The 23,007-nt window shown below is 56.7% G+C and overlaps 2 protein-coding genes across 2 annotated transcripts in view; one reads left to right on the forward strand and one right to left on the reverse strand.

The window, feature by feature from the left end:
* The window catches only part of WNT7A (Wnt family member 7A), a 64,367-nt gene extending 41,770 nt beyond the window's left edge, over positions 1 to 22,597 (forward strand). Inside the window, exon 4 of the mRNA XM_081526687.1 lies at positions 21,776 to 22,597. Coding sequence (XP_081382813.1) covers positions 21,776 to 22,255 — 480 coding nt within the window. The 3' untranslated portion in view covers positions 22,256 to 22,597. The remainder of the gene's footprint in view (positions 1 to 21,775) is intronic.
* Positions 5,212 to 23,007, reverse strand: part of LOC145520386 (uncharacterized) — a 46,409-nt gene continuing 28,613 nt past the window's right edge. The window contains exons 3-4 of the mRNA XM_081526688.1: positions 13,864 to 14,029; positions 5,212 to 6,285 (exon numbers count right to left, since the gene is read on the reverse strand). Of these exons, the coding sequence (XP_081382814.1) occupies positions 6,251 to 6,285; positions 13,864 to 14,029 (201 nt within the window). The 3' untranslated portion in view covers positions 5,212 to 6,250. The remainder of the gene's footprint in view (positions 6,286 to 13,863; positions 14,030 to 23,007) is intronic.

Genomic DNA, 23,007 nt, shown 5'->3' on the forward strand with positions numbered 1-23,007 from the left:
CTCTATGGATTCACCTAGTCAGGACCTTTTGTGCAGATGGAACTGTTACAATAATGACCTTAGGGGTCTGGCTTCTGTCACCGAGCATCACGTTTTCAAGGTCCATCCATGTTGTAGCAGGTGTGGGCACTTCACCCCTTTAAAAAAACCGTTCTTAAATTCTTTTGCCCGTGCTGGGTCTTAGGGGTGGCACATGGATCTTCTATCTTCACTGTGGCATGAGGGGTCCTTTTAGTTGTAGCATGTGGAATCTAGTTCCCTGACCAGAGATCGAACCCAGGCCTCCTGCATCGGGAGTGCAGAGTCTCAGCCGCTGGACCACCAGGGAGGTCTCCACTCCGTCCCTTTGTAGGGCTGAGTAATGCTCCCCTGCAGTCTAGACCACGTCCTGTTTATCTGCTCACCCAGTGATGGCCATTTGGGTTGTTTGCCTCCTGGCTGCTGGAATAGTGTGCACCATCCTTGTGCCCAGGCACCACACATCCTTGAAGTCCATCTTCGGAGCCGTCCCTGAAAGAGCCCAGGTCTCTGGGTCAAGAGAGAGGAAGGGTCTGGATGGACGCAGGCAGGACCTGTACCCTGGGTGCTCCAGCCCTGCCTCTTTGCGGGGCTGGCCGGGGCCATGCAGCCCGACAGGTGCCGTGGACTCAGGCTGGGTCCGTGGGGGCTGCCCCTGGAGGGAGGCGAGCGGTCGTCCAGCATCTCTGCTTCCTGGCTTCCCTCTGCAGTTGCCCCTGGCTGAGCCGCGTTCTCCTCCTCCCCGCATCCGCTCGGGTCTGTCCTCCACGTGGTGGCCACAGGGAGCCGCTGCAATGCCAAGTCCCCGTCCCACGGGAGGTGGGTGGCTCTGCAGCTAGACCACCGGCTTCCTCCCCATTCCTGGGCTCCCCGGCTCCCTTCCGCCCGTGCCATTCCTTTCCTCCTCTCTGCCCAGCCTGGCCCTCCTCGTCCCGTCTCAGCTCGGGGGTTGTTTCCTCACCCCCCTCGCTCCGGCCGGGCCTGTGGTCAGCCATTCACTCAGTTACTGAGCACCGGCCGTGCTCTGGACGCCAGTCTGGGTGCCGGGGCCGCGGCAGGAGTGAACAGACTGAGTCCCTGCCCTCGGGCAGGTGGCGTTCTCGTGGTAAACAAGAGAAACAGAGGACAGCAATGTGTGCTATGTCAGATACCGATGCCCGCGGGGAGCAGGACGAACCAGGGCAGGGCTCAGGGAGAGTCCTGGCAGAGGTGAGATCTGAGCCTAAGGCCCCCAAGAAGCGAGGGCGGGAGCTGTGGTGAGAGTGGGCTGTGCAAAGGCCCTGAGGCAGGAGCATGCTGGGGGTGTGGGAGGAACCGCAAGGAACCTACAGCGATCAGGGTGGACAGAGGAGGTGCGGATGAGGCCAAAGCGGTGGCAGTGACCGCGGGGTGGAGGCGGCGGATGGGGAACCCACAGACTCAGCACTTGGCCGGCAGCCATCATCCTGGTTCCACTGTCCTCCCCAAGCTCCCCCAAACCTGGAGCAGCTGGAACAGCCCTCCATACCGCGTGACACCCCACCTGACTCAGCTGCTCCCATCGTCTTGGAAGCACTTTCCAGTTGGGCTGTGGGGGGGGCCGGGGCCACTGCTGGGGGTCCGCAGGCACCCCTCTTCAGAGCTGCTGGCAGGGGAGGGCAGCGTCAGCCTCGTGCCCGTGTGACAGTCGGGTGCACAGCCACCTCCCCGCCCAGGGCGTCAGCTTCTGGTGAGAGGGGCCTGGCCTCTTTCTGCCACCTGGTCACCGACCTCAGGCCTGCCCGGGGCACTGATTCAATGAACATGTGGTAGGAAGTTGAAATGAGTGAGTGAGTGAGAGAATGGATGGGCTTCCCTGGTGGCTCAGCAGTAAAGAATCTGCCTGCAATGCAGGAGATGCAAGTTCGATCCCTGGGTCGGGAAGATCCCCTGAAGGAGGAAATGGCAACCCACTGCAGCCTTCTTGCCTGGAAAATCCCATGGACAGAGGAGCCTGGTGGGGTGCCGTCCATGGGGTCGCAAAGAGTTGAACAATGGCTCAGTGACTAAATGATGGGTGAATGAATGAATGCCAAGGCCAATCCAGTGATGTGTCAGAAGCCGGCAGGAACGTGTTTCTGTGGCTCCGCTCGCTCCCATCAACCTCCTTGCCCCTCACCCTATAGTTGGGGGTACCTGACTGCCTCACTTGGGGTCCACAGTCCACACCCCAGGGCACTGAGCTTGCGCGGGAAGTGGTAACACGTCTGCTCTGAGTGTGTGAGAGTCAAGTCAAGAAAGAGACGGGTCTGGGGTGAGGGCCGTGTGTCCCCGAGAAGCAGTTCCTCCCAGACCCCACCGTGGGCAGAGGCTGGCAGGCCCCAGACCCCAGGCTTCAACCCCAGGATGACAGGGAGCCAGGCGTCTGAGCGGCCGTCACCCGGCCAACGCTCATCTCAGAAGGACCCAGTCCAGGCCTGGGAGAGTCTCCCTCGGGGACAGGGCTGACGCTCCTCGTTCCGGAGGCCCTGGCCGGAGTCCGCGCCCCTCCTCGGGCCAACCCGGCCGCATTCCAGCAGCCCTGCTCTGTGGAACTCGGCCTCCCCGGCCATCCCCACCAGAGGCAGGCAGGAATCCTTGCTTGGAGTCAGTGCATCCAGAGTGACTCAAAGAATGTGACCAAGGAGAAAATACTCCACGTGTTTACCCCCCCCCAAAAAAAAGCTGTCTTTCCCCCTCTTTCATCTGAGTCGCCCAGAGGAACACAGCTGCAGCTGAGTGAAATGAAGCTTTTCTGCTCATGATGGATGGACGTGCGGGGAGGAGGGGCAGTGGAGAAAGGTGTGGGAGTTGGGGGACGGGGGGCCTGCAGCCCCCTCCCAGGGCGGCGCTCACACCTATGGCACCACCCATGTCTGGGGGGTGGCGTCCTGCCCACTGGGTTCCACGGTGCCCTAGATCAGGGTCCTCGGAAAGGGCCCCCGACGTGGACACTGGCCCACCAGGCATTTCCCGGGTAGCGAGGGAGAAGCCAGGCGGGGGTGCTGCAGCTGCAGAGGCTCCGGTGGGTCCTGGGAGCAGCTCTGGGCTCCAAACGTCCCTTTAGCGTCATCCCAGGGGGGAGGCAGGGAACCCACCCAGGGACCCAGCATCAACCAGGCACTGGCCACGGCTGCCCTGACGAGGGGCCATGAGCTCGGGTGCGGGGGCTCCTACGCGTGCTGAGTTGCATCAGTCATGTCGGACTCTTCGCGACCGCATGGACCATAGCCCACTGGGCTCCTCTGTCCAAGGGATTCTCCAGGCAGGAGTGCTGGAGTGGGTGGCCATGCCCTCCTCCAGGGGATGTTCCGGGAGGATGATTCCAGGAGGCTGTGGGCCTCACAGGCCGACACCCTGGGCAGCTGGCTGGTGAGTGCTCAGTCCTGGAAGAGGGCCTGGGTGGGCACCGTGGTATCCACTGCACTGTCCAGCCCTGTGACCGTGGCCTGGGGGGATAAAGCCGATCCAGCATGCGCGCCTTCCTTCCTTCGGTTCAGCTGTATCCTGCAGCCCAACTGCCTGGGTTCACGCCAGCCCAGCGCTGCCCACCTATGAGGCCCTGGTGCCTCCACTTTCTCCCCTATAAAGTGGGGGTGACGAGGATGAATGTGCCTGGTGGGGTTACCCCGCGGCTTCAGTGAGTTGCTGTCTGTTGAGCGCTCAGGATGCCAGCCAATGCTGTCAGCAGCTCGGATTGGAGTTGGACACGGTGGTGCCTGCCCTCGGGGGGGGTGGGCGGTGCACAGATGGGAAGTTGTGACGCGGGGCAGCTTGGCATGGAGTGGGCGCAGGGCCCTGATGTGGGCAGTCGCCCCTACACTCACCCTCGGGCGACATGGGAACTTCGTGTCTAAGTGCCCGGCAACACAGCTGCCCTTCCGAGGGCTCCTTGGACACGGCACCTCGCTGTGGGTCACCGGTCCTGATGCAGCCACCACGGGCCGTGTCCCCTTGAACACAGAGACAGAACCGAAGCCTGTGGCGGGGCGGCTCACCCCGGGTCCCAGCTCGGGGGGGTGGCCTGGTGGACGGCACAGTTGGGGTGACACAGGGGAGTTGAATGAAGGGGTTACTTCCAGGCGCGGGTGGCATCAAGGCGCTTCAGCACCCGGGCTGGTGACTCGGGGGAGCTGATGCTGGCGACTGAGGCTCCCCCGACTGGGCCTGGCTGGAGGCTGGGCACAGGGCATCTGTGGGTGCAGCATACACAGGTCGGCCTCGGGGGATGGAGAAGGGGACACGGAGGTGCCCAGCACACCCAGACCCTTGGCCTTGACTCCAGCAGGGCCCCCACCTTGTTGGGCTCCTTAGGAAGTAGGCACGGGGTGCCCAGCACAGGGCGTGGCCCTAGCATGTACAGTGAGGGACACCTTGGATCACATGCAGAGGTGGAGGGCCCTGTGCTGGCCTCCCTGCAGCTGGCCGTGTGGGTCATGCGCTGCCTGGAGACAGGCAGCCGGGGCCCGGGGACCATCCTCCTGCCCACGTCCCCTCCCTCGGTCCAGCCTGGCCCTGAGAGAGGAGGCCTCCATGCCCAGCAGCTCTGCCCCCTGCTCTCTGCTCCCCCCGACTGGTGCAGCCTCTCCCAGGTGGTCAGCCGCCTTGGGGGGGCTTGGAGAAAGTTCCGGAACCAGGTCTCCTGGTGGGAGGCACAGTGTCCACATGGATGATGGGCAAGGACGCGGCAGGGGCCGGAGCAGACGGCGCGCGGGGAGGAGGTGGCGATCGTGGGGGTGCACCCGGGCAGGGGGCAGGAGCTGGCCATGGGGTTCTGACAGGAGAAGTGTCCAGGTGTGGGAGGAGGCCGGAGGGAGGGGACAGGCTGCAGTGGGCACTCACAGTGCACCCCACCCCGTGGGGAATGGTCACTCCCTCACTTCTGTATCTGCTCCGGCACCACCCAGAGCTTGACTCCTGCCCCAGAAACACCTGGGAGAACGTGCCTGTCTTGTCCCCCTGTGTCCCTGTCTTCTCTCTTGGGAAGTCCCCTCTGGTGCCTTCGTCGTAGAGGCAGAGGAGACTGGGGCCCAGAGAAGGAAAGGGACTTGCCAGCAGCCACACAGCAACATAGGGGCAGAACCAGGACTTGGGCCTGCCTTCTCCCTCCACCCCACAACCCTGCCCTCCACCCCTCCAGCTCCATGCCGGCTCACCCCAGCATTCATTGTGCAGAACAAGGAAAACTCAAAGAGATTTTTTAAAAAAATATTTATTTGGCTGCACTCGGGATCTCTGATCTTCCCTGTGGCGTGAGATATCTGTAGTTGTGGTGTGTGAACTCTTGGTTGCCGCCTGTGAGATCTACTTTCCCCACCAGAGATCGAACCCGGGGCCCCCTGCAATGGGAGCTCAGCGTCTTAGCCAACGGGTCACCAGGGAAGCCCCGCCCTTCTCTCCTTAATCTCCACCTTTTCCTCTGAGGAAAGACTTGCTCCTGCTTGATGACAAGGAACAGATCTCTGAAGGTGCGAGGTGCCAAGTACCAGAATACCTTATTAGGTGTGGCTTCGATGATAGGAGTTGGCTTTTTCCTGCAAAATGAAAGTCTGGATACAGTTTCTTTCAGAGGCTCTGCAGACTCTTTGAAGCCCCAGCTGTTTCCATCCTTCCGTCTGCCCTTGTCACCTTGTTGGCCTCTGGTTCTCTTGCTTTTGGGTCACAAGGCAGCTGCCTAAGCTCCCGCAATCACGCTTTCACACCACAGCATCCAAAGATAGAAAATGGAAGTTGCGTTCTCAGGTCTCTCTTTATCAGGGAGGGTCCAGTATTTTCCCCTTTGTGGTCAGAAGCGGCCAGCCGTGATCAGGTCATGGAGGGCTGGACAGGCAAGCAGTGTGCCCTGTTCCCTGTGGGCGTTTCTGCCACCACCAGCGTGTGGTGGCCGGAGGTGGGATTTGAAGCAGGTTCTTGGGCTGCCTTGCTCTGGTGCCTTCTTCCCTGCTTCAGGCTGCCCTCGTCACACCGTACTGCTGCGCTGAGACTGAGTCTGATTGCCTGGGTCACTGCTCACCAGCTGGGGTACAGACAGTCCAGAACTGAGGTCTCCCTGCAGAGCCGCCTGGCGGGCCGACAGGGGAGGCGGGGCTCAGATGGACCGAAGCTGGAGATGCCCGAGGCTCTCAGGGCCGCTTCCTGCTGTGACTTCAAACCCACCAGCTAGGGACTGGCTTTGGGGTTTACATGAAGCATCGTGCTGCACAGGCAAAAGGACCTCTCGGCCAGGTAGAACGTTTTAATCCACAAGGACAGAAACCCAACTCAAGCCAGCTTAAAAACAAAAAGGGAATTTATTAGTTCACGGAAGCAGCTGGTCCTGGGGTAGCGGATTCAGGGCCAGCTTGATCCAGGGCACAAATGATACTCCCAGGAATCAAGTCCACACCCCCCCCCCCTCTCTTTCTCAGCTCTGTCTTCCTGGTTAGACCACGTGGCTGCGAGACGCCCATCCGTGGCTCTGCCCCCTGTAGCCCCTCCTGCTCCTCTGGTGGGAAATTACAGTTCTTGTTCTGAAAGTCACACGGCCAGGCCGTCTCCTCCTGTATTATGAACATTAGACCACTGCTAATATGGCTTCAGACGGTTGCCTTTTTAGCAGCCTCTTAGTTCACAGCGGTCGTCTAAAGCGGTTCATCTTTCTCAGTCTCTTGCCGAACCCCGAGGACTCCCTCTGATTGGTCCCTTCTTGCCTGAGTCACCAGCCCGGACTTAGCGGTGACCAGTGGGAACTGGAGAGATGACTGGTGGCAAGTGGCAGTGAGGACTGGCTGGGGCCACTTCAGTTTCCGTGGCTGGAGAAAGCCTTGCCGAGGAGTCCAAGTTTGCAGAGCTTGGAGGCCACGCAGGGTGGCGGTAAACAGGGGCACAAAGAGAAGGGTGTCGGGCGTGGGAGAGGTCCGTGCTGGAGGAGTCCTCCTGGGCTGGGTGGGGCAGAGGCAGGGCGCTTGGAGGTGGAGGAGGTGGCATTTGCAGAGGCCCCAGGAGGGCTGGGCTGGGCCTGGCCATGCGGGGATGAATGGAGGTGCATTCCTGGAGGAGGGCCGGTTACTGAGAGGTGGGGAAATCGTCCTGGGCTGCGTATTTCCCCAGGCGAGGGCTGCAATGTGGAGGGTGACAGAGGCCCTTGGTCACTGCCTGACCTCCCTCCCCGGAGGACCCCTTCCTCCTCCAGAAAGTCCACCCCCAGATCATCCAGGCAGCCCCAAAAGTCTGGGGTGGCCCAGGAGACCAACCTCGATAGTATCTGTTGGGTGTCATGAATCAGGAATTTTTTCTGGAGCTGAGTTTCTCCCGAGGCCCCTCCCAGGCCTGGGAGCCCCGCCCTGGTAATTCCGGGCTCTGGGCAGCACCTGGTACATTGTTGGCACTTCCTGGGGGACCTGTCAGAGAGAGATTGATTTTTCTCCCTCCAGCGGTGCAGAAAATCCTTCCTACTACTCCAGACAGGTTTGGTTGCTGGGCTGGGGGACAGAGGAGCAGGTTAAGAGCAGCCCCGCCCCACCCGGTTCAGGAATGCCCCCCCCACCTCCCAGGACAGGAGGTCCCCACCTCCCGTCGCCCTTCCAGTGCTGGTCAGCGTGGTGGGGTCGCCTGGCTTCGCACAGAGCTGGGATCTGCTGCCCATGACTCCCCTCCAGCTAGGGTCCCGGTTCTGACTCCTGGACACACAGCCCCTCCCATTAGCCCCACCCGAGGACAGGCCAGCAGAGTGTAGGGGGTGCTGCCCAGGGCCCCAGAATCTGCCTTCTCTCCAGCCCCTCACGTACAGGTGCTCTCTGGTTCTGTCCATCGGTGGGGGCATAGCCCAGTTCTGAAAGTCATACAGCCAGACTGTCTCCTCCTATGTTATGAATGTCAGACCTCTGTTAATATGGCTTCAGACGGTTGCCTTTTTAGCAGCCTCTTAATTCATAGTTAGCTGGCGGTCATCTTTCTCAGTCTCTTGTTTCTTGTGCTTTTGTAATCTTTTATTAATACCCAAAATGATAGAGGTGGGTGTCCTACGTCTGGCTGTTTTCATCCACGTTTTATCGAGTCTTTGGAAGTGACTGAATCCTGACCGGGATCGTCTGCTGTGGTCACTCAAGCTGACCGGGGCTGGATTTCAGATTTCTGCTCCCCCAGAGGCCCCTCTTCCTGACCGCTCACCGAGCCTGAAATGTCCTCATCATGTCCTCGACACCTGCCCTTCCCCGAGCCTGGCTCCTGGCCTGGTCCCTGGTCCCAGTGCACGGCCTCCGTGTCCATCAGAGGCCCGTGAGTCAGCCCAGGGCCCCGCGCTCCTCCCCACTGGGTGTCACCACCCCTTCCCCCTACTGCCACCGCCTCCATCGGGGCCTCCAGCGTCTCCGGCCTGGGTGATGGGGACGGCTTCCCTCCGTCCTGCCTCTCTGACCTCATTTCCACTCTCTCTGGAGTCGTCTCTCAGGGTGTCAGCCAGACCTCATCCCTCCCTGCAGGAAGGCCCCTTCCAGGAACCCCTGTGCCCACAGGTCATCAGGAGTGCCCCTGCCCTAAGCGCCCAGCCCCGCTGCCCCCACACGTGGCCGCAGCCCTGTCTCCACCCGCTCCTCCAGGGGGCTGTCCACACGCCGCCCACCCCCGGGCTTTGGCACGTGCTGTTCCCTGGCCTTAACTGCCATTCCTCCATCTCCCCTGAGCTCGACTGTTTTAAACTTTTTATTGAAGTGTTCTTGCTTCACAGCGTTCTGTTCGTTTCAGGTATATAGCAGAATGACCCACCTAAACATACACATGTTTCTATTTTTCAAATTCTTTTCCCATTTGGGTTATTACAGAATCTTGAGCAGAGTTCCCTGGGCTGTACAGTAGGTCCTTGTTGGTTATCTATTTTAAATATAGCAGTGTGCACATGTCCATCCCAAACTCCCAATCTGTCCCTCCCCCCTCCTTCCTCATCAGTATTCATCTGTTTGTTCTGCTTCTGTTTGTAAATAAGTTCATTTGTGTCATATTTTAGATTCCACATATAAGCAGTATCATATGGTATCTGTCTTTCTCTGTCTTTCTTCACTTCGTATGATAATCTCCAGGTCCATCCATGCTGCTGCAAATAGCATTATTTCATTTTTTTACGGCTGAGTAGTAGTCCTAAAGGAAATCAGTCCTGAATATTCACTGGAAGGACTGATGTTGAAGCTGAAACTCCAATACTTTGGCCACCTGATGCAAAGAGTTGACTCACTGGAAAAGACCCTGATGCTGGGAAAGATTGAGGGCGGGAGGAGAAGGGGACGACAGAGGATGAGATGGTTGGGTGGCATCACCAACTCAATGGACATGGGTTTGGGTGGACTCCGGGAGTTGGTGATGGACAGGGAGGCCTGGCGTGCTGCAGTCCATGGGGTCGCAGAGTCGGACACGACTGAACGGAAGTGTTCCACTGTATATATGTACCACTCCTTGTTTATCCATGCATCTGTTGGTGGACATCCAGGTTGCGTCCATGTCCTGGCGATTGTTAAGTAGTGCTGCAGGGAACACTGGGGTGCATGTGTGTTTGGAATTATGGTTTTCTCCAGATATACACCCAGTAGTGGGACGGCTGCGTCATAGGGTAGCTCTATTTTTAGCTTCTCAAGGAACCGCCATACTGTTTTCCATAGTGGATGTAGGGGTTTACATTCCCACCGACAGTGTGGGAGGGTTCCCTTCTCTCCACACCCTCTCCAGCATTTATTGTCTGTGGACTTTTCGATGATGGTCATTCTGACTGGTGTGAGGTGATACCACATTGTAGTTTTGATTGGCATTTCTCTTAATAATCATCTGTGTTCAGCATCTTTTCATGTGCCTCTTGGCCATCTGTGTGTTTTCCTTGGAGAAATGTCTATTGGGTTTCTCTGCCCAATTTTGGATAGGATCATTGGTTGTTTTATTTAATATCGAACCCTATGAGCTGTTTGTCAGTTTTGGAAATGAATCCCTTGTCAGTTGCACTGTTTGCAAATATTTCCTTCCATTCTGTGGGTTGTCCTTTTGTTTTTTTCCAAAAATTTTATTGGAGTCTAGTTGCTTTCCAGTGTTCTGTTAGTTTCTACTTACACCAAGGTGAATCAGTTACACGTATATCCTTTCTGCTATGGACTTCCTTCCCATTTAGGTCACTACAAAGCACTGAGTAGAGATCCCTGGGCTATACAGTAGGTTCTTATTAGTCATCTGCTTTATACGTAGTGGTGTGTATTTGTCAATTCCAATTTCCCAATTCATCCCACACCCCCTTACCCGCTTGGTATCCATTCGTTTGTTCTCTATGTCTGTGTCTTTATCTCTGCTTTGCAAATAAGTTCACACGAACCATTTTTCTACATTCCACCTATAGGTGATACTAAATGATGTTTTACTTCACTCTGTATGACAGTCTCTAGGTCCACCCATGTCTTTGCAAATGGAACAATTTTGTTCCTTTTAATGGCTGAGTAATATTCCATTGTATATACGTACCACATCTTCTTTATCCATTCCTTTGTTGATGGACATCTAGGTTGCTTCCATGTCCTGCCTGTTGTAAGTAGTGCTTCAGTGAAGATTGGGGTCCATGTGTCTCTTGGATTTATGGTTTTCTCTGAGCATATGCCCAGCAGTGGGATTGCTGGGTCATATGGTAAGTTCTATTTTTAGTTTGTCACGGAACCTCCATATGTTCTCCATAGTGGACGTACCAATTTACATTCCTACTAACAGTGCGGGAGGGTTCTCTCTTCTCCACACTCTCTCCAGCAATTCCTGTAGATTTTTTTGATGATGGCCATTCTGACCAATGTGAGGTAATACCTCTTTGTAGCTTTAATTTGCATTTCTCTGTGTCTTTTCATTTTGTTCATGATTTCCTTTGCTGTGCAAGAGCTTTTGAGTTTAACTAGGTCCCATTTGTTTTATTTCTGTTACTCTAGGAGGTGGATCCAAAAAGATATGGCTGCAATTTATGTCAAAGAGTGTTCTACTTATGTTTTTCTCTAAGGCTTTTATAGTATCCAGTCTGTCATTTAGATCTTTAATCCATTTTGGGTTTACTTTTGTGCGTGGTGTTAAAGAGTGTTCTGCGTTCATTTTTTTTCACGTTGCTGTCCTCCCAGAACCTTTTACTGAGGGGACTGTCTTTCCTCCTTTGTGTAGTCTTGAGTTTGCTGGATTCGAACGTGTCCTGCTTCGTTTCTGGTCCTTGCTACACCCAGAGCAGCCCCTCCTGGGTCAAGTTTTGTTTGCTCTTTGTCTCGCTCCTTCGCAGCACTCTCCAGCTCTGGGTCGGGGGGGCGGGGCAGTGTTAATTCCAGGGCTGCTCCGTCTGGGTCCGCAGGCTCAGGGCGGGCAGGACGGCCTGTGTCTGTCTCATGGTCCCCCCGGGGCCTCTGCAGCAGAGGTGAGCAGTTGCTCAGTGCACGAGTGAGGACTGAAGAAACGCACATGGGAGCAGACACCCTGCGAGTCCCCCTCTCCCCTTGCGGCTGCCGACACCTACTCCGCACCAGGCTCTCTGCCCGAGGCTGGGGGTGGAGGGGAGTATCCTGGCCCCAGCCCCCCGAGGAGTGTCACAGCTGGGGGGGGTCTCCTCATTCTCTCAGCCCCAGGAGCAGAGGCTGAGATGGAGTTTGGTCCAAGCTGATCATGAGGAATCAGTGAAGGGGAGGTCCCAGGTGGCTCAGTGGTAAAGAATCTGCCTGCCAATGCAGGAGACTCTGGTTCAATCCCTGGGTCAGGAAGATCCTTTGGAGGAGGAAATGGCAACCCATTCCAGTATCCTTGCCTGGAGAATCCCATGAACAGAGGAGCCTGGTGGGCTACAGTCCGTGGGGTCACAAAAAGTCAGACACTACTGAGCGCACACACATGAAGGGAGTGGAGAGGAACAGGGTAGGGGCAGAAGTGTTCCTGCAATGCTGGCCCGACAGAGCCTTGCTGGGAGCTCCAGAGCGGGTACTGCCCGTCAGAGCGGCCGGACCTTGGGACCCCTGCCTTTCTCTGTTCTCGGCTGCAGGGAAGGCGGCAGGTATGTGGGGCTGGGACGGACCCTGCAGGATCTCACAGCTGGGGGCTTCCCGGTCCCGTGGGGTGCTGGAACTAGCTCCTAGCACTCACAAGACCCCATATTAAATATTGGAGATGTGCAAGCTGATTGTTAAACCATTGGTAGCTTAAAATTGGCCATGGTGGGAGCATTTATCCCAAACTGGGCTTTTTCTTCTCTTGGGAGCCGGTTTACCAGCACACCACTACAGGCAAGTGGTCTGGGTGGCACAGCTCCATGTCTATTGCAGCGAGCTGCTGGTCTGATGCCAAAGGCTATTAATAACTGGCTCACAGTCACCAGAGGGACAAAGTGAAAATTACCCAACAGCTCAGGACAGTGATGGAAACCATGGGGGAGTATATGACTTCCCTGGCAATCAGGGAAGGCTCTGTGGAGGAGGTTATGTTTTTCTGACCTGGTAGAATATTCAGATGGCACCAAGAACAATCCTATGACAAGGAAGGTACCAGGTGCCCTCTCCGGAGGCAGCTACTCTTCCCAGTGTCTCCCTGCTCCTCAGGGCATGTACTCTGTTCTCTCAAGTACACACACACACAGGTCTTTCTCTCTCGCACAAACAGCTCGTGCTCCGCATACTTTGCGCACCTCTGTTCTCTCCACCGTTGCATCTCACTGGAAAGCACAGGGCCGCCTCGTCCTCTCTGGCAGCTCAGGACATTCCAGTTTATCGGTGCCCCATGATTTGCAGAACCGGTCCCATTGGTGGATCCCGAGAGCCTTTCGGCCTTTTGATATTGCAGATAACGCCTCTCCGAGGCTGTCATTTTACACATGCATGCGCCTACCCCAGAGGGTACATATTCTGCAGTGGAATTGCTGGGTCGAGCCTCCGTAATGGCAGTAAAGATTGGCCTTCCAGATAAGGGCCGGCAGGTGCAGGGCCCAGAGCTGGAGGGAGGGGAGAGCACGCAGGCTGGGAATCGAGGGGCGGCTCGTGCCCGGGCCTGCTTTGAGGAATCAGGGTGTAGCACCGGGGTCAGGGCCGGGTGGCCTACATGCTCCAATCAGGAAATCCAGGGCAGTTTTAACCAGAGAGCCTGAAGGCCAATGAGTGATGACTGGGAGGCTAGAGCAGTGCACGGCCCGACAATGGAATATTATTCGGCCATGAAAAGGAGCAGGATGCTGAGAGCTGCTGCACCGTGGGTGAGCTTTGAAAGCATTATGCTGAGCTCAGGGAACTGGACACACAAAAGGCCACACACTGTGTGAGTCTGTTTATACGAAATGTCTGGAACAGGCCAAAAAGAAAACCTATAAAGAGAGAAAGCAGATGAGCAGTTGCCAGGGCCCGAGAGGAGGGAGAAATTGGAGTGACTACTGCTGGGCAGCATGGGCTTTCTCTCGGGTGATGAAACGCTCTGCATATCCTAAGGCCATTGACGCATACACGTTTAAGAGGGTGGATTGTGTGGCTTGTGCATTATACTGCAGGAAAGCTGTTCAATAAAAGAGAGGGGGCTAATAGAACAGAGGACACAGGTAAGGGAACCCAGAGGGAGGGTGCAGCCCCCTGGGGCTGGCAGCAGGGGGTCTGTTACTCCTCAGGCCGATGGGTCAGGGGGTCGGGCTCCTGGAACCCAGTGGATGCACAGAGGACGTGGGAGCAGGAGCTGTGACCTGTGACCTTTGCAAGGGGGACGCGGCCACCCCATGGGGCCGGCAGGGAGGAACGGGAGGAATCAGTACCAGGACTTGGCTCTGCCCCCAGGGCCCCCTTCGGGGCCTTCCACTGGCCAGACCCCCCTGCATTCACACCATCCCAAGGCAGGTGTGCTCAGGGCCAGACCACTCACCTCTAAGAACGAGAGCCAGCTCAGGGGTACAGCCTTCTGGGCCAGTCTCCTGGGGCGGGGGGTAGGAGGTGGAGGGTGGGGAGTGCTCCAGACAGACATATGGAGGAGATGCAGCTTGCGCTGTGGTCTTGAGTCCCTTTCTTTCTCTGAGCCTCAGTTTCCTCACCTGTGAAATGGGATGGAAGTGCCCATCTCTCAGCAAGTGTCAGGCCTCCGAAAACACTTTGGGTTGAAGAGCAGTGTCGGTACGAGGTCAGGATTCTTAGAGTCAGAAGCAGCCTTGGGAATCATTTAGTTCAAACCCTTGAGTTTGAAATGGGGAAACCCAGGTCCAGGGAGGACCCCAGCCCGTCGGCAGCAGAATCAAACAAGTCTGGACTCCAGGGATACTCCCTGCGTACAGCCTCTCTCCTGGGATTTTTTTATTAACGATTATGTTTCAGACAAGTTTAAGGTTCACAGTGAAATTGAGCGGAAGGTGCAGAACTTTCCCAAATACCCCTGGACTCTCTCTCACACACACACACACACACAGTCTCCCGGCACTGGAGTGAGTGTTGCCTTTGTTACAGCCAATGAGAGGACTTTTAAAAATCATAAATCCTGCTCCTGGCCGCCACTGGCTGTCCTGTCCTCACACAATAAAACCCCATCTCCCGGCCCAGGGAGACAGGCGGACTGAATGCTGTGGGGTGGCCTGGATGGGCTCCTGGAACAGGAAGGGGACAGAAGGTACCAACCCAGGGGATCCGAAGGAAGTATGGATTTCAGTTAATAAGTGAACATTATAAGAAGAAAGTTGCTCAGTCGTGTCCGACTCTTTGCGACCCCATGGACCATACAGTCCATGGGATTCTCCAGGCCAGAATACTGGAGCGGGTAGCCTTTCCCTTCTCCAGGGGGTCTTCCCGACCCAGGGATCGAACCCAGGTCTCCCGCATCGCGGGCAGATGCTTTGCCAGCTGAGCCACCAGGGAAGCCCTTAGTTCATTCATTTATTTACCGTGCTAATAAGTTTACATTGTACTGAGGTGAGATGTTAGTTATAGGCAAAACGGGGTAAAGGATGTACTGGGACCCTCAGTACTATTTTCACACTTCTGCAGTAAACATAGAACTTCTTTGAGCTTCTCTCCCTCCCACCCATCCACCCCCCATCCCAGCCCTCTGGGTCATCACAGAGCTCCGAGCTGAGCTCCCTGTGCTGTACGGCAGTTAGGCACCTGTTTTGCACACGGGAGTGTATACACGTCAGTGCTACTCGCGTGGTTCGTCCCACCCTGTCTCTGCCCCACTGTGTCCACAAGTCCGTTCTTTCCAGCTGCGTCTCTATTCCTGCCCTGCCGTAGGGGTGCATCAGCACCGTTTTTCTAGATTCCATATATGTGCGTAAACACGTGTTTGTTTTTCTGACTGATTTCCCTCTGTGCGACAGGCTCTAGGTTCACCCACATCACTTTGTACGTATGGCTGATGGACGATGCTGTACACCAGGAACTCACATCATGTTCCGCTAAAAACAGAAAAACCAAGCCACACCTCCTTAGTGTGGTCAGCAGAGCCTGTGGGATGCCCCCCTCCGGCTGCCTGGGCTCCGCACGGCCCTGGTCCTGTTCAGCGGAAGCCTCGGGCCCTCTGCCCTCCAGCCACTGGCCCCGGTGTCCATCCTTCAGGGGAGAACGAAACGAGGGAGCGGGCCTGTGCTGCCCCTTCCTGGCCTGCCCTGGGCCTCTGCCTTCTGCTTGAGCGTCCCCTCCTTAAGAGAGAATGTCCCTGCCCGGCGGTGTCACATGGCCACCTACCTCCCACTCCCCACGCTCTGCACCCCTGATCCAGCAACCTTCGTCTCGCTTATTCTATTATATGAGGCGGGTGCCTGCGGCCTGCTTCCTCATGTGCTCTTTGCAAGGGTGCAGCTTCATCGGCTCAATGTTACTCACCAGGTGAGTCCCCGGTCCTCACCCAGAGCCGCTTCCATGAAGGCCAGTCCCTGCCCTGCCTGACCAGCGGTGACAGATGGGGTGAGGGGCAGGAGGAGAACTCGGAGGGCCTCGTGATCTGCTTTCTCGTTGGCCTTTCCTTTCATCCTGAGAGGTCTCTGCATCAAGGATGGTAATGTGGCATCGCCCGGGCAGTCTCGGGGGCATGGTCTTTAAGCCAGGAAGGACCCAGAAGTGCAGCCACAGGCAGAAACTACTGACAGCAGTCCATTCAGGCAGCTCCAGGCCCCTCACTGCTCCTCCCCGGAGCCTCTGACTTCCCCTCCATCCGGCAATGCAGGGTCCCCAGGACACCAGACGCTCGGGCTGGGTGCTTGAGCCCGGGGTACCAGCTATGCTAGGGTTTGAAGGCACCTGTTGCTGACTTCTCTCTGGCCATCTCCTGAGAGCACTGGCCGTGGGCCAGGCCACTGGGAAGGTGCACGGAGCCATGTGTTCCCAGAACCTGCAGAACCATGACTGCCTGACCCAGAACTGCAACCCAGGCTCCAAGTGGGAGGGGCCCCGGAAGGCCCCCCGCCGGCTCGGAAGCTGGCAGCCAGCCTGGCCTCAGGGGTGGGAGCCGAGGGGGCTTTGTCCCACACGCATTTCCTCTGCTCGTGCCCCCTTGCCTGGGGGAGAGGGCTCGGTGCCCGTCCGAGTGACCAGTCCTGGCCAGTGCAGCTGTGATTACGCCCAGCTTAACGCGGACTTAGTGCAATCACCGAGGTCTCAAAATGCAGACTCTGCATGCAGGGTTAATTAATGGGCTGCGTGTCATGCGAGCGGGGCCCATACAATGCTGCCAGGGCCGCAGGCCATGGTGGCCCCAGAGGAGGAGGGAGGCAGTGAGCTGGAGGCAGTCGCCCGGGCGTCTGGCCCTGGTGATGGGGCTCGCTGCCCAGGGGGCCACCACCAAGGACACGCTCGGTGCCACCCAGTGCTTCCTCACAACCGACCAAGAACTTTTTTTTTTTTTAAAGCCAACTTAGTTACAGTCTATTGGGTACACCATGGTGTGGCCCTCACTCAAAGGGTACAGTTCAACGGTTTGATATCTTCACATATATGTGCAGTCATCACCACAGTCAGCTTACCCCCAGAAGAGCCCTGCACCCTTCCGCTCTCACTCCCCACTTCTCTGGTCTGCCTTCTGTCTGCATAGCGCTGCCTCTGCCAGACGTTGCCGGTAAACGCGATCAGCCCAGACCTGGTCCTGAGTGTCTGGCTTCGGTCACTGAGTGCCACGTTGTCAGGGCCCACCTGTGGTGCGGGAGGGGTCGGCACCTCGTCCCTTTTTATGGATATTTTTCTGCTGTATGGATGGACTACACTTTATCTGTTCACCCGTTGGTGGTCATTTGGGTTGTTTCCACTTTGGGGCTATTGTAAAGGATGCTGCTGTAAACATTGTTTTAATCAGTTTTTTTTATGTAGATGTGTGTTTGTGAGCGTCCCTTCTGTTGACTATATTGACTCACCGGGGTTACCTCCTCCTGGAGGCCAAGCATCTGGGGCCGAGAGGACCCTGGACACGGGAGCATCCCTGGAGCTGGGGATCTGATCTGGTCACCTCTCTGGCCCCAGAACCCACAGAGGCCCAGCCCAGAGATAGAACTATGGCAACTTTTGGAATATCTGATTCTCTCCCAGCCCCCCCAACTTTTGCCACAAAAGATCAAACTGCCGTCACTCCATGTTTACTGAAGGCACTTGAGGCTCAGAGAGGGGGAATGACAACCCCAGGGTCACACAGCAAATAAGCAGCCACCAAGCCCTCGACTCGCACCCCTCGGCAATAAGACCCTGGCCTCCGAGCACCTCACAGACCCACTCTAGGAGTCAGCCGACCCTTAGATTTTGCCTTGTTAAGTGGAATCGTGGAGTTAAGACACCACATATAAAAGCATGGACCCAGGTTGTACACAGGTGATAAGCAGATGTCTAGTTATCCTTGCCCTAACATCTTACGGGAAAGCTGAAATGAACTCTGTGGCCAACCCAACCCCTAGAGGGAGAATTGCTGGGTATCTCGGGGTGCCCAAGCAGCTCCAGCATAATGCCCCAGACTGGGCGGCACGTGAACAAAACAACAGAAATGTGCTTCTCCCAGTTCTGGGAGCGGGGAGCCTGAGGTGCGTCTTGTGCCCTGATAAGGACCCACTTCCTGGCTCATGGCTGGGACCTTCTCCCTGTCCTCCTGGGTTGGAAGGGGCTCTCTGGAGCTTCCTTCACGAGGCACTAATAGCATTCATGAGGGCTTCACGTGTGACTGAAGACCCTCCCAAAGGACCCCCACTACTCTCCCTTTGGGGGCTAGGATTTCAACCTGTGAGATGAGGGGTGGGGAGGGGGAGACCCAGACGCCGGGAGCACGGTCCCGGGTCATTTGGTAGCTGTGTGCTTAACACGGAGGAGCTGCCAGGCTGTTTCCACGGGGGCTGCGCCCGTTCACATCCCCCCAGCCCAGGAGCATACGCGGGTTCCCACTTCTCCACATCCTCCTGCAACAACAGTCCTATTTCCTCCGCGGCGTCCCGGTGGGGTGCACGTGCTGACTCACTGCGGTGCTCGTTCCTGTTTTCCCAGAGCTACTGATGTGCATTGTCTCTTCATGTGCATATGGGCGCCAGCGCCTGCTGCATTTTTATAAATCGCAAGCACAGCTTACGTACAAAAAAAGCTCTCAGATTGTCCACGAGGGTTTAAAGGAATAAAGATAAAGCACCCATATCAAGGAACAGGAAGCTGCCAGGACCCCAGGGGCCCCCTTGGGTTACCCTGGCCAGCCCCAGTCCCTCGCCTCCTACCCCAGGGACAACCACTGTCTTGGTATATCTGTGACCCGCCTTTCTCTGCAGTCCAGTTTTGCCGCCTCTGAACTTGATACACACGCAGTCATTCCGAGCAAAGCTCCCATGACTGCCCCCTTCCCTCCCCACTGTGTTCCGAGGTTGACCTCTGCCGGTTATCCATCTTACCGTGGACAGACGTCAGATCGTGCCCACAAAGCCGTCACGAACGCTGCTGGCAGGAACATCTCTGAACCTGTTTGTGAGCATGCGAGTTCCAGGGCAAACACCTCGGAAGGGACCCTTCCAAGCCAGAGCTCTGCGTGTCAGCGTTCCAGGCACTCCGCATCCTCACCCCACTCTGTCAGCACCTGTTCTGAATGCCCCTCACCCTAGGCATCCGTGTGGGAGGCTCTGATGCTCTAAGACCCACCGGCTGGGGTATCAGGCCTCAGAAACGCCTGCTGAACTCTGCCCCCAACACACACGACACCTCTGTTTTTTAGGCCAACACAGAAAGGTGACCCTTGGGGGCTGTCTGCCCACAGATGACCGTGAGGGACATCTGTGTGACTTGGGGGGCTGCTCCCCCCACCAGCTGCACCACGTGGAGGTCACACCACAGTACGTACTCTGTCGCACCAGTCGTCCTGGAAGCAGGCGTTCAGCTGAGTCCCAGAACACTCTGGCGCCCCGGCCTCGCTGGGGTGTTTGAGTGCCGACACTGGGCCTCCCTTCTGTTGAGTATCGTGACCAATCACCTCTTGGAGCATCTAGGGCCGAGAGGACCCTGGCCTGTCCTTGGAGACGGGGCTCTGACCTGGTCACCTCTGTGTCCCCAGCACCCACACAGGCTCAGCCCAGAGGCAGAACTAATGGCTGCTTTTGGAACATCAAGATTCTATCACAGCCCCCTTAACTTTTGTCAGAGAAGATGGAACTGCCGTCACTCCATGTTCACTGAAGGCAGCTGAGGCTCAGAGAGGGGGAGTGACACAGCAAGTAAGCAGCCACAAAGCCCTCGACTCGCACCCCTCGGCAATAAGACCCTGGCCTCCGAGCACCTCACAGACCCACTCTAGGAGTCAGCCGACCCTTGGTTTTTGCCTCGTTAAATAGAACCCTACTAACCCCACAGAGTTAAATAAGATGCCAGTGCACGGGCTTCCCTGGTGGCTCAGGGGTAAAGAACCCGCCTGCCAGCGTAGGAGACGCAGGTTTGATCCCTGGGTTGGGAAGATCCCCTGGAGAATGGAATGGCAACCCACTCCAGTCTGCTTGCCTGGAGGATCCCACGGACAGAGGAGTCTAATGGGCTGCAGTCTGTGGAGTTGCAAAGAGTCGGACGCAACTTAGCAACAAAACAACAACATAAACGCACCAGAGTGTACCCAGGTCATTCACTCCCTCATTCACTTAGTCTGTCACTGGAACAGGCAAAAGCAACGTGACAGTGTGGATGAAGGACCACGAACATGCTCACACACAATGACCCAGAAATGATGTTCACCAGCATATTGCCATCCCAGTGCCTGGCACACAGCTACAAGGGTCTGTTAGGATGACAGCAGGCTGAAGATGACCTGGAAGTAGGAGACACTTTAGCTCTAAGGATGCCTCTTCACACACAGAGTTTAAACCAATGAACAACAGAAAGGAAGGAGGGAGGGAAGGAGACAAAGACTGGGGGGAAAAAGAAAACCTAGATAGCAATATAAATATCCTGTCCTATGGGGGGGGGTTGGTAAATGCTGTCTTCTTTAATTGTTGGGCTATTCCAAGAGCCACCTCATTGGAAGAGGCCCTGATGTTGGGAAAGATTGAGGGCAGGAGGGGAAGGAGGTGACGGAGGATGAGATGGTTGGATGGCCTCATCAACTCAATGGATGTGAGTTTGAACAAACTCTGGGAGACGGGGAAGGATAGGGAAGCCTGGCATGCTGCAGTCCATGGGGTCGCAAAGAGTTGCTCAGTCATGTCTGTAGCAAGGGCCAGCAAAATCCAGGCCATGGGCCATCTCAGCCTGTATCTGAAAATAAAGATTACGTGGAACCCAGTCGTTAGCTTTGCCTATCCTAGGACTTCCTGTCACTGCCCTCACATAGTAGACTCTCTTTTGCACCCAGCTTCTTCCATGCCACATTGCATCTTAGCTGAGCTTCCTGTGTGTCTCAGAAGTCCACCCTCTCTTTCTGACCAGCATCCCAGTGGAGGATTATTATGAAGTATAACCATCACCCTGGTTCTGCACGTAGGGAAACAAGCAAGCTGCCTGAGGGCGCGCAGCAGGTTCATGTTAGATCTGGGACTTAAACCAGTCCTTATGGCTCCAGGGAACAATAAGGACTGGGGTGAGCTGAGGGCTGCAGGCCTGGGAGGGAGGTGAAGGCTGGCACAGCTCCAGGTCTCACTGCCCGGGTGGCCGAGCTGGCCGAGGTGAGCCAGACACAGCTGGACTGCTGTGGTGGCCTCTGTGGCCAGCTCCCATGCCAGAAGGTCAGGGCCCAGCTGCTCTGGTTATGAAATAATTTTGAGCATCACTCCGGAGTTGCCAGGTACCTGTTCTGTTGGCCTGGCAGAACACCTGGCAGCCTGTCTTTGAAAGTCTCCTCCTGGCTTTTAAACGTTGGTTCCGAAGTGATTTTTAAGCTGGTGCAGCCTGAGAGAACCCACGTGTGGTTGAGACGGGCCTGAACGCCTGAACGGATCTAAGCACTGGTGTGAGGCCCCTGCGGGTCGGGAGCCAGGGAGGGCAGGAGAGTCCCTGGGAGCGGGCGGGGGCGGGGCTTCACATCCAGGTCTGAGCTTCTGGCACCAGAAAGACAGTGAAAGTGGAAGTCACTCAGTCTGTCCACCTCTTTGCGGCCCACTGGACTACATAGTCCCTGGAATTCTCCAGGCCCAGTGTACTGGAGTGGGTAGCCTTGCCCTTCTCCAGGGGATCTTCCCAACCTTGGGATGGAACCCAGGTCTCCCTCATTGCCGGCGGATTCTTTTTTTACCAGCTGAGCCACCAGGGAAGCCCCCCAGAAAGAAAACCGCAGGCCAAACCCAGCCGGGCGGGGGGGTGGGGGTGGGGGGGCTCGGGGGCCCAGGGGGGCCCTGCCGTGACACGCTGTGCTCTCCCCTCCGCCCCCGCAGATCCTGGAGGAGAACATGAAGCTGGAGTGCAAATGCCACGGCGTTTCGGGCTCCTGCACCACCAAGACCTGCTGGACCACGCTGCCGCAGTTCCGAGAGCTGGGCTACGTGCTCAAGGACAAGTACAACGAGGCGGTCCACGTGGAGCCCGTGCGCGCCAGCCGCAACAAGCGGCCCACCTTCCTCAAGATCAAGAAGCCACTGTCCTACCGCAAGCCCATGGACACCGACCTGGTGTACATCGAGAAGTCGCCCAACTACTGCGAGGAGGACCCGGTGACGGGCAGCGTGGGCACGCAGGGCCGCGCCTGCAACAAGACGGCGCCCCAGGCCAGCGGCTGCGACCTCATGTGCTGTGGCCGTGGCTACAACACCCACCAGTACGCGCGAGTGTGGCAGTGCAACTGCAAGTTCCACTGGTGCTGCTACGTCAAGTGCAACACGTGCAGTGAGCGCACCGAGGTCTACACGTGCAAGTGAGCGGCGGAGCGGACGGCGGTCCCCGGGCGGCGCACGCGGGGTGCGGCGGAGGTCTACACGTGCAAGGGAGCGGCGGGGCGGCGGGGGACCATTCGCGTTCCCCGCCCCGGGCCCGGCCCCGGCCTCCCCAGCCGCGCTGAGCTTGTCTTGTCTGCTGTGGGGGCCCCTCCCGGGCCCCAAGTCGTCCACGCCGCACCCAGACGCCACCCTCGGCCGGAGCAGAGCCTGCGCGCCCGAAACACCAGACCCCGGGGGCCTCAACAGTAATAGCAATATTTAACAATTTATTCTGATAAAAAAATAATATTAATTTATTTAATTAAAAAAGAACCCTTCCACCTCGTCGGGATCCGTTTTCTGCAATCAACGTGGACCGTTGGCTTTCCCTGTGGGATGGTTCTGCCGCTGGGACAAGGAGTGGAGTAGAGGTGTACATAGTGATTCTTCAGGCAGATCTTTTTACTAGCTGATTTCGCGAGGACCCCCTTGCCGCACTAGATATTCAAGTGCAAGGGCAGACATCCTTTCTGCATATATAGACACACACACACACACACTTTTTTGCTGTTTGCTGCTAATTCTCCAGAGATTTAAGCTGGTCCGGAATTGGGACACGTTTTCTAGAATACGGTTCCCAGCCTGTAGTCCTCCCCAGCTCAAACCTCCCCTTTAGAAAAGTCCAGTTTGGAACAGAGAGAGAGAGGAAAGGTAATGCTAAAACCCCTAGCAGTTCCCACCTTCTGGAAAGTGAG

Source organism: Giraffa tippelskirchi, chromosome 9 (genome assembly GCF_054371585.1).
Source record: "Giraffa tippelskirchi isolate mGirTip1 chromosome 9, T2T-mGirTip1v1.2.pri, whole genome shotgun sequence".
Classification (NCBI taxonomy): Eukaryota; Metazoa; Chordata; class Mammalia; order Artiodactyla; family Giraffidae; genus Giraffa; species Giraffa tippelskirchi.